Raw genomic sequence first — 12,022 nt, 5'->3', positions numbered from 1 at the left:
TTGTTAAAACATATAAAAGTAATTTGACATTAAACAGAAGGATTACTCAATACTTTTTGTGAGGTACATGTTTACACACACACACACACACACACGCACGCACAAACATACATACATATTCATCTATCGAGGGGTGGCAAGCTGGAAGGCTACACCAGGCTCCAGTCTGATTTGGCATGGTTTCTACAGCTGAATGCTCTTCCTAACACCAACCACTCCAAAAGTGTAATGGGTGCTTTTATGTGCCACCAGCATGGGTGCCATTTGTGTGACACTGGTATCTGCCACTATCGTTTGTAGAAAACAAATCCAAAAGAAGTTGTAGAGCAGCATATATTAAAAATGGGGAAGGCCAGTTTATGGGAATACCTTAGATTTCCCGTCTATAAATGGTTTAGCTTTATGGCATAACGTCAGATCCCAAAAAGCTGTTGGCCCATATCCTCTTAAAGAAATTTTTTAGACTCATCACTGCTGAGATGAGGTGGTGAAGCAGGACCTTCGAACGTTGGGCCTCGCAGAGGCCTCAAGAGACTGAAACCGCCAGAGATATGCTGTGATTGAGAAGACCCGGTAAGTAAAGTGAGATCACAGCCATAGCCTATACCAGTGTCACATAACCAGCTCATTTAAAAAGTACCCTTGAATCGTTGGGCAACACGCCGTGCTTGAGGAGACCTATTGAGTCAAGTAAAATCAAAAATGAAATCACAATCAAAGTGGAAACTGTAGTTATGACTGATGCCAGTGCTGCCTGACTGGCTTTCATGCTGGTGGCATGCAGTAAACAGCCACTACACTTTCTGAGTGGTTGGCATTAGGAAGGGCACCCAGCTGTAGAAACATTGCCAGATCAGATTGGAGCCTGGTGCAGCCTACTGGCTTGCCAGTCCCCAATCAAACTGTCTAACCCATGCCAGCAAGGAAAACAGACGTAAAATAATGATGATGATGATGATGATGATGATATATATATATATATATATGTGTGTGTGTGTGTGTGTGTGTGTGTATAAACACACATACACACTGGCCATTTTTGCACTCTCCTGCCTCCAAAATCAACTTTCTCTACTTCTCTCAACTTCTGGGCAATTATTTTTCAGCTATGTAACAACACATGTGCTTTTCTTGGACTATTCTTTTCCTTCTCTCCAGAATTTTACCTCTTCCCTCTTTCCGACAAAGAGCCATGCCCGCAACTACTCTTTTTTCCATTTTAAACCTTCTGTGAGCATCAATCTAATGCATTCACTGTGTAAGTCCTCTTGACTTTTGTTGTTTTTTCCTGTTTTTATTTTTTATCTACCTTTATGTGATTGTGTATGTGTGTGTGCGTGCGTGAGTGCACATGTGCATGCATGTGTGCATGTGTGTGTGATGTTAGTATATGAAACAGAAATGAACTAAGAGAATCAATTCAGAGTGGCCAGTAGCATGAATTTAAACGACAAAAATTAATAAAGTTATATTAAATAACATACAAGATAAATACTTGGTTTATTGAAATTATCTCCCCTTTCAGAGAGAGTAGACCAATTATTTGGTGGCAACTGGTATTAACTCTGAGAAGGGAGTCAAGAATCTTAAGAATCAAGAATTCTCCAAAATTGATGTCACTAAGGAAAAGACAGACTGATTGATTGAAAGGAAAGAGGGCAGCTGTTGATATGTACTTCGACCTCAATAGGCATCATCAGCACAGAAATTGTTCTATCTAACAGTCAACTAACAGAAACTAAACTGAAACTAGTATTTAAAAAATGTCTCTAGCCTCAGGGCTGAAACATATAAAAGAATAAAAGAATAACATGCATTTTATATATATATATATATGGCATAGAGTTGTTGCAACACATCATATATGGCTAGGCTAGATTTCGATCAAAATTCATTTTATCAAAAGCAGTCTCTCATTGCTATCATATGACCATTGTCCATCTTTCTTTTCCTCACGTGATCATCCTTCTTTTCCTTTAGGACTGTCCTAAGGACTTGATGTATCCATTCTCTCTCTTCTGTCTTTTCTCCTGACAAAGAAAATATTTCTTCAGTGTTCGCTATTTTAGCCTTGTTCAGGTCTAATGACCCTCCATGTCTGTTTTCATTTGGTTTCCTTGTATGCCTCCACTGTCCTGTTTTTGTTCCCAACTTTGACCCTCCATAAATCCCAAATTTTATTTTGGTACTTATAGGGGCAACTGTCTTTGAAGACTCATATTGCCGTTCAATGCTCAAAATGAGGAGTAGGTAGACAGCCAACAACTGATGAAGGGTCGTTCTTTATGTTACTTGTCCTGTTTTCCATTTGTTTCTCTTGTAGTTTGTTTATTGAACTCATTTGTTTTCGTATTTCATGTTGTTTACAGTTGGTGACGTCCTGTACCCATCTATGCATATGTGTATATATGCATATATACATATATATTATTTATATACCTATATATATTGTTGTATTTCAGGACGGTCATTTTTTTTCCTGCCAAATAAACACACGCACTATATGTTTTTCCTTCACTTATTACTGTTCCTTTTTTTTTTTTTTTAATTCGTGTCCATTGTCCGGAAATCTTTCGTCCCACAGCTATGACCTCTTCAGCGACACTTCACAGAATGGAGTAAGTGGAACGTGTTTTCGCTCCACTTACTCCATTCTGTTCCTCTAAGATGTGTATCCTTATGTGCGCATGTGTTTGTGTGCGTGTGTATGTGTGTGTGTGTGTGTGCGTGCGTGCGTGCGCGCGTCATAGTTTTTAGCAGCAGTGTGGCCTTCCCCTCAGCCCCATTCTCACATCCCATTTTGTTGCTGCTGTCCTAAGATCCGGAGAAAAAAAATGGTACAATTCCTCTGTATATGTGTGTTCGCCCATGGTGTTGCTATGTATATATTGACGTATGTATGTGTGTGTGTGTGTGTAAAGTCCAGATGGGCTCTACCGTAATGTCTTTGGTTACGATTACATATATTACCTAGATTTATAAACGAGGGATAATTAGGGTTTCAATGTTCTTGTCTATACAGTATCTATAAATTAGCCACCAAATCAGAAAGATCCTAAATGTTGAAAAGAAAAAAAAGGTGATAAAATAAATCAATGAAATGCTATTCGGTTCGATGTAGGTTCGTGCGCTAAATGCTCTTAAATTATACGCTGTAGTTAAATAATATATATATACTGAACATCAAGACAGGCCAGTGTTGTTTTGACTGAATATGGGGGGACATCATCAGCTTCGAAGTAAAGAAGTTATTGCCGAAGAAGTGTCCGAGAAATTCCCAGTAAGATTTTTGACTCTTTCATTTTAATTTGAATTAGTTTTATCAACACAACAGCGTGAAAACTATGACAAAGTAATTCTCTAATATGCTACAAAGAAATATTCATCAGGTGTAACGTATCTGGTTTGTTTATATAACAGGTTACACACATTGATTTCGAAACATAAATATACCAGTACATATACAAATAGATCCTTATATATTGTGTCAGAGGACCATTTACGATTCCTACTCAAATAAAATAAGGCAATACATGTATATTTTTTCTGAACACTAAGCATCGAGATGGGCTTATTTACGGCGTTGATGTTTTAGGGGCAAGCATAGGTAACCTTTTATCTAGAAGCGGGCCGCATGAGACACAAACTCATCATCAGACTAGCCGCACTACTAAAAACAAAATTAAAGGTTATTTTTCTCTTGGCCGTTGTTTAGCCTCAACTGTTCTAGTGGGTACCATAAACCTCACTTCTTGATCCGAAGTCAGTGGGATTGATTGTCCTATGACGGATACTTCGTAACCCATACAATCAAAATTTGAAACTTGAATAGTGTTAAAAAAAAAAGATAATAAATGGTGATGGAATTATACTATTAGTAGAGTCAAGGTTATCAATCATACAAAGTTGACCGAGACTTCTAATTTTTCATTTTAAGAGCTTATGTTCAACAAGACTGGTTAAAAAAATAACGAACTACAACTAAAAAAGCCATTAAAGTGGAACTTGAAATCCCAGTCAACTCTAGTGTGTGTGTATACAATTTCCCACTGCACATCTTTCGTTCTGTTTTCGGACAAAGACCTAACATTTTATATCCCGTAATTTCAGCTTATCTTAACTAGGGAAATGGTAACGATAGATAAAATTCTATCCAGGAATAGTTACCGAACATCAACTACATTACACGGAACCTACTAAATGTAACATCCCAACTTAATCTAACGTAAATTTTGTAATGGAATGTATTAAGTTCTTGACTTTAGGACTGTTATTCCTACAGCCAAGACGATGATGGGAGCCTCTGTATGGTCTCGTGACTTGCTAAAAAAAGCAGCCAAATTTCCCTGAAATCATACTCTATTTGCATTTAAAAATATGTGAAATATGTTCGGTGAAAACTAGTTATTGTATCTATATAATTGGCTGGAAATTAGTGAGTTTTAACCTTAAATTATTGTGCTCTTCCATATTCAGGGTGCAAATAATTTATCACCTTTAATGCTCAAACTCATATCAGGTGTTTATTGACCCCTTGGATAGTCACACAAATCCCCAGGAGTCGAGACTGGCCAGTTTGCTCACCCCTGGTTTATGTTGATATGAATAAAACGTGCATGTTCTGTAATGGAAATCATTATTTTGACATTTGTTTGAACATGTCATAGCCAATTGCTGAGACCCCCTTCAGATTGCACCTAGAAAGTTCCCCTCCAAGGCACAAGTCTGGGCAAAGTTATTTATGGAAGGCCAGCAGTCGCCCATGCATACTGGTTTCCCCTCTCCACGCCACCAGTATTATCCAAGGGAAAGGCAAAGGCCGATACAGCTTGGTACCTGTGACGTCGCAACTCATTTCTACAGCTGAGTGAACTGGAGCAACGTGAAATAAAGTGTCTTGCTCAAGAGCACAGCACGTAGCCCGGTCCAGGATTCGAACTCACAACCTCACGATCGTAAGCTTGACGCTCTAACCACTGAGCCATGTGCCTTCACTTCCAGCCAATTCTAGATATAATAACTAGTATTCACCGAACATATTTCACATATCAATATAATAAGATTGAACTTTTATTGTTCTTTATCAATTACCTTAGATATTTTCATTAAATTTCTTTAAAAAATAATGACACAAATGTAAGAATTATTGCTTTTAAATCAAGAATATTTTTTTAAATTGTAATTTTTAATTTTATTTTAGAATTTACATGATGCGGGTTGATAAGTTATCAATGATTCCATGAAAGGGTCAGTGTAAGAAGTTTGCTGACCCCTGGCATAAACAGATCTGTTTCATACATCTGCTAATGTCTTGGATGCTAAGTTGCCTTCTAAATTCATTTGAGCTCAAAATGGATTCTTTGATGATTCAGTGCAAGGATGGGTCCCCTGCAAAAGTAATGATTTTATTATGGAAGAAAAGAAAAAAAATATCATTCATATGTGAATGCCAGTGAAAGTGGTGTGAATGAAGAACATGAAGGTGACAATAGACCTCATAATGATGCTATCCATTGTATTGTTAGGCAATCATCATAACTGTTTGCTTCAGTTTTACTTGAACCAGGTTTTATGACTATAGTTAAATGGTTTGTAGTTGGAAGAACATCCAGCTATAGAAATAAATCAATTGCTCAAACAAAATCTATCCCACCCATGCTAGTATGGGAAGGAAGATGTAAGGTAGTATTACACTTATGTGACCCATTGATTGGTTGTAATACTACTGAAGATAGTTGTGTATTTAGAATAAGTCAGCTTAGAGAAGAGGTGAGATGGTTGAGAGAATAAGTTATACTACCTACTCAAGTTCCAATATACCACAGATGTTTTGTGTTTGTAGATTCATATATAACTGTCATTAAAAATAAATATCAGATCACTTGTGAATGTTACCTGCAGTAAAAAAGGTTTTCTGTCCAAGATGTTTTAAAATTCTGTGTACAATATCATAAAATGAAAGCTAATCATGGCTTTTGAAAACCTGTTGAGGTTTAGAAGATAATTACTGTTAACAAATCAGCTGGGTAGAGTATTCTATACCTTTCAACTAGATAAGGGGAACTCGTTCTTGTAAGGTAATAAGTCAGTCTTCAATAATACACAGCACACCTGCTAATACTGCCTCTTGTTTCTTATTTATAGGTAGGTGGTGTCAGCCATTAGGTGTAAAGTGTCTTCTTGGCCCTGAACACAAAGCAAATGGAGGGAGTTGAAAGATATGTCTCACCCCACTTTACTTTATTGATGTGGTCACTTTTGATTCTCAGGAACTGATATAACACAACAATAAAAACAAACATGATGATAATGAGGAGGTTGATTGATTATTATGATGGTGATAATGGTAATGATGAGTAAACAGTAAAACAGTGATGAAACAACAATGTTATTAATGATGAAATCATCATCATCATTATCATCATTTAACATCTGTTGTCCATGTTGGCATAGGTTGAACGGTTTGACCAGGGCTGGTAAGCCAGAAATTTGCACCAGACTCCAGTCTGATTTAGCATAGTTTTCTATGGCTGGATGCCCTTCTTAACACCAATCACTCTGAGAGTGTATTGGGTGATTTTATGTGCCACTTGCACAGGTGCCATTTGCTATGACTGTGATTTTGCTCTGCTTGATGGGTCTTCTTCTCAAGCACAACATAATGCCAAAGGTCTCAATCATTGCCTCTGTGAGAATAGTTATGATGAAGATAGTGATGCTGATGATAATGATGACAGGATTGTCACGTGTTTCCCTTCTGTTTCAGTTTCTCATCTAAATTCCTTTGTTATTACAGCACTTCCGTACCTATGCACAGTGTCAGAACAGAGCTTTTACTCTTGGGTCACTCACATTTCTGGCAAGTAAGAACCAGTTTCAAATTATTTCTAATTTCATTGTTTGAAAAGGAAAATGGAAGTCTTGTAATGTGTGTGTATGCATGTGTGTGTGTGTGTGTGTGTGTGAGAGAGAGAGAGAGAGATAGAGAGAAATTATGAGTGAGTGTGTTTGTGTGTGATGCCTACAGTATTTGTACCATAAATATAGGTTTTCTACTGTACTTATAGATATTTAAATACATATATCCATAGATAACATACAAGTGTATGTACATACAAGAACAAATACACACAAGCATGCGCAGATCATAAACCCCTTATTAAATCTTGGTGTTAGTAGCCCATGCTCTCAACCACTACGCCATATGCCCACGGGCAATTATGGAGTGAATTTTAGGGCTTATAAATCTAATAATAATAATAAAATCGAAAAATACCTTAGGAATGAGAACCCAGGTTCGAAATTTCCCCAAGATACCTGATGAAGGCTGGAGAGTATATCAGCTGAAACGTGTTAACAACAAACAAGATGAGGACAAATATCCATCAAATGTAAATAATGTACATAATTCCTCATCTCTCAAATATAGAACTGTATTACGAAATGTCATTCACAAGGAATTAGTCAACCCAAGGCGGCTTTAGTAAGAGACACTTGGTAAGAGATACTATTGTACTATGTTGTTGGCACTCCGTCGCTTAACGACGTCGGGGGTTCCAGTTGATCCGATCAACGGAACAGCCTGCTCGTGAAATTAACGTGCAAGTGGCTGAGCACTCCACAGACACGTGTACCCTTAACGTAGTTCTCAGGGATATTCGGCGTGACACAGTGTGACAAGGCTGGCCCTTTGAATTACAGGCACAACAGAAACAGGAAGAAAGAGTGAGAGAAAGTTGTGGTGGAAGAGTACAGCAGGGTTCGCCACCATCTCCTGCCAGAACCTCGTGGAGCTTTAGGTGTTTTCGCTCAATAAACACTCACAACGCCCGGTCTGGGAATCAAAACCGCGATCCTATGACCGCGAGTCTGCTGCCCTAACCACTGGGCCATTGCGTCTCCACTATTGTACTATACATTGGCTTCTAACTTGTAACTATAGGGTAGCAAAGTGAACTTCTTAAGCAAACATCCATGCCTATAATTCACATAAATATGTTACACAATTTAGACTGCAAGATGCAAAATGAAAAAATAAATAAATAAAATATCTAACACATTTAACTGTATTTGTTATTTTATTGCATTTATTCCACAGTGGCCTCTGGCATTTACATTGCTCAAGAATTGATGAGGTCGAAACTCCCTTTTGGTAGGAATGGATTTTTACTGGCTCCTGTCTTTCTCGGATGTCTGTCAGGTTATTTCATAACTCAGCATAACACCAGACTTTGTCAGCAAATGTGGGTGTCCCTTGAAGAGAAACAACCTGTAACTACATCAGAATCTGGTAATTACCTCTTTGGACATTTATTTATTTATTGTTGATGATGTTGTTGTAGAGTGCCTCTTCCCTTCCTAATCCATCACCACCACCACCAAATAGTTCTGCTTGAACAATGTCCAGAGGATAGTATTTGATTGAACGTTTGGTGGTGATACACATGCATATACTGAGGTGTATGCTTCATATTGCCATTGTTAGTGGTGGTGGTGGTGGTGGTGGTATTCGATGTAGTATGAAAGTGTCGGTTCATTGTTTGTAAGACAGTCAAAGTCTATTGGGTGGGGTTACAGCCTGACAATGTGGTTATATTGTGTAGATTGTGTAGTGTGGTAATTGGCCAGGGTATCTTGATGGGAAGAGTTGAGGTGGTGTGGAAGTTAGAATATGTTGGGTGGATAAGTTATAACATGGCAGGGAAGACATGTTGTGTGGAGTCGGTATATGTTAGCCAGAACATATTGTGTGAAGTAATGTCATAGCACTAGAATAGAATTGATAGTCATGGTGAGAATGACAATGATAATGATGATAATGATGATGTTTTTTTATTCTTCTAATTGCAGAGAAATTAACCCAGGATAGTCATTGATCCTATTATTGAAGACCCAAGTCATACAAGCGCATGTTATGTTTCTGAGTGTTTTTACTAACTGTATCAGCAACAATCTGATTACTATTATTGTTATCGATAGAATAAAGTACCAGTCGAGTACTGGGGTTGATCTAACCAACTGTTCCCCTCCCTCCAAATTTCTGGCCTTGTACCTGTGTAAGAAATTATCCTAAAACATTTTCTGTTTAATTATATAGTTTCTTTGATGGGTTCTTGTAATTCCCCATATTCATTACACTGGCAAACTGGGGTGAATACTTCATAAATACTCATAAACCACACATCATATGTGATTGAGCGTATGTGTGTACATCTGAGATTTTCCCTCTTTCAGTCCTAGTTGCATATGGGTAGATTTTAAATATTTACAACACATTGTGTTTGTGTGTGTGTGAGACCTGTATTGTGAAGAATCATTCTATTTTGTTTTTGTGTGTGATAGAGGTGGAGGAATGCTGAAAGTGCATGTAGAGCACTAAAAGACATTGCTGAAAGAGGTGCCAAAAAAGCTGATTAAATGAAGTATACATTGGATTTGGAATCAACATCTTTAACTGACAATCCGCTTGGCAATTTCAATTTTGTATGATAAAGCTAATGATGCATTTATAGAATTTCAAACCTTGGGTACCCTCATCGTTAGATGTAAATATGGGGTAAAATGCAGAATCTGAAGAAACTGATGGTGTTGTGCATCAGCAGACAGGAACCAATCCATTGAAGAAGTTGAGTTGCTGTGAAGAATGAAATAATGTGGCACAATTTCCCTTCTTTTTCTGTGAGAAAGGATATATAGATAGGCTTTGATTGTGAGATTGAGAAATACACACTCAAAAAAGGCACTAAATGATGTCATTGTCATGCCATTTATTATGTAAAAACATACTAAGTAAGATGCAAACCTAAACCTTTCATTTTCATATCTGAAGGTCAACAGAGATTATGGTCAGAGTCGTGGTACACTTGGTCAACATCACTTTTTGTTACACCTGCAGGAAGAGTTGAATTGAATGCAGCACTTCTCACTTAAACAAAAAACATTAACCTTTTAGCATTCAGACTGGCCATATCTGGTCAAAATATTTTACCTGTTTTATGTTTAAACTGGCCAGATTTTGTCCCTCATACCTACCCGACAATATCATTCAAACAACAGTTACCTCATAAAAATCCGAAAGCTATAAGACAATGTGAATAAATAAACATTACATTTGACAATAATCTGAATGTTAAAGGGTTAATGTTGCTATGCTGCTGCTGCTTATTTTGTAGGAAATACTCATCTGTACCATTGAGTACAGCAAGCTATCCTGGCCATGTCCACAGTGCAACATCAGTGATAAGTTATGAATCTTCAGCCCTTCAGCTGAATGACTGATACTGACTTAGTCATATGTCACTCTTGACACAGATACAGTAGCAAAAATGTTAATATTATGTCTATTACAAGAATTCATACAGGTGTAACCTATGTCATTTATAAGTTTTCTTGCCCACTTGACAGTTATCAACAGCATAACACATTCTTACATATGTCTTCATATGTTGTTGACAATAAACTCTCAGAAAGGTGCACCACAGCAACAACACTCACACTTGTTACTGTAAATCTGGGGGGGGAAAAAACTGGTCAAAGAGCTGAAAAATGGAAGAAATAATCATGGTAAATTTCATCCAAAGGATTAAATATCAACATCTGTTCATTCTATTAAGCCTTCCATCAACTTCAGTTGGGAGTCTTGTTGAGTAAAACCAGAGTTTCTTTGTTTTACTTACAAAATATGGAGATGAATATTTACAGTGAACAATATCAGCCATTTCAGTTAATACTCATGTTGGTAACAAGAAAAATTTAAATCACTTGAAATTATCTACTATTTTTTGTAAATAAAATTTGAAAAAACAAACGATTTGAAAACTACATATTTACTTTTATTTCATTTCTTTATAAATAACATCATGCATAAATATTTAATCAATTGTTGTTATTGTTCAGCCTCAGGTCAGCTCTAATTAAGCAAACCTAAGATCAAAGATATTCCAACCATGACCACCCTGTTCTTGCTTTTTTTTTATGTGTGCAAGGAATGCAGAGTTGCATTTTGTGTGTCCTATTGTAAAACTGGTCTGTCATCTTCATCTTGATTGCCTTATTTCATTATCATCAATGGATAAGGCGGTGAGCTGGCAGAAATGTTAGCGCGCCAGGCAAAATGCTTAGCAGTATTTCATCTGCCGCTATGTTCTGAGTTCAAATTCCACCCAGGTCGAATTTGCTTTTCATCCTTTCGGGGTCAATTAAATAAGTACCAGTTATGCACTGGAGTCGATGTAATCAACTTAATCCCTCTGCCTGTCCTTGTTTGTCCCCTCTATATTTAGCCCATTGTAGGCAATAAAGAAATAAGAAACATTAGCACGCCTGGCAAAATGCTTAGCGGTATTTCGTCTGCTGTTACGTTCTGGGTTCAAATTCTGCTGAGGTCGGCTTTGCCTTTCATCTTTTTGGGGTCAATAAATTAAGTACCAGCTACATACTGGGGTCAATCTAATTGATTGGCCCCCTCCCCAAAAATTTCAGACCTTGTGCCTAGAGTAGAAAAGATTATTATCTATGGACAGCAGATTCTGTTGGGTACTGGAAAAAATGGTCTTTGTTTCTATGTATTGAATTTGAATCCTGGCCAAATTCAACTTTGCCTTTTTGTCCCTCTGGAGATGAAAAAATAAGTACCAGTCAAGTATTGGAGTAAATCTAATCTGTCGTTTTTTTCTCCTAAATGCTTGGCTTTGTACGTCTTAGAAATCACTTTTAGCAAAGACCAGAGGATGGCAAAATTTGTAGGGTGTCAGACAAATTACTACTTTATGGTAGGTAGTTATATGAGTTTATATTTTGAATTCAAATCCTGCCAAGATCATTGGATGTTCAGCAGTCTGAAGTCCTTTCTAATAGAAAATCCTTGTTCTAGGTTCAATTCTCCTGTGGAGTACCTTGGGCAACTGTCTTCTTCCATACCTTTCAGTTGATCAATACCTTGTGTATAGAATTCTGTAGACAGAAATAGTGGGAAGCCTGTTCATCATCATCATTTAACATCCGTTGTCCATGTTGGCATAGG

At 37.3% G+C, this 12,022-nt stretch overlaps 1 protein-coding gene across 1 annotated transcript; it reads left to right on the top strand.

Moving 5' to 3' along the window:
• Positions 1 to 3,154: 3,154 nt before the first annotated feature.
• On the top strand, positions 3,155 to 10,821 carry LOC106872082 (uncharacterized). Its single transcript, XM_014918938.2, has 4 exons — positions 3,155 to 3,280; positions 6,797 to 6,863; positions 8,099 to 8,290; positions 8,851 to 10,821. Exons 1-4 carry the CDS (start codon positions 3,215 to 3,217, stop codon positions 8,874 to 8,876), a joined length of 351 nt encoding a protein of 116 aa, XP_014774424.1. The 5' UTR covers positions 3,155 to 3,214; the 3' UTR covers positions 8,877 to 10,821.
• The last annotated feature ends 1,201 nt before the right edge of the window (positions 10,822 to 12,022 follow it).

This window comes from Octopus bimaculoides, chromosome 3 (assembly GCF_001194135.2).
Source record: "Octopus bimaculoides isolate UCB-OBI-ISO-001 chromosome 3, ASM119413v2, whole genome shotgun sequence".
Lineage (NCBI taxonomy): Eukaryota > Metazoa > Mollusca > Cephalopoda > Octopoda > Octopodidae > Octopus > Octopus bimaculoides.
This window is presented reverse-complemented; position numbering and strand designations above follow the sequence as displayed.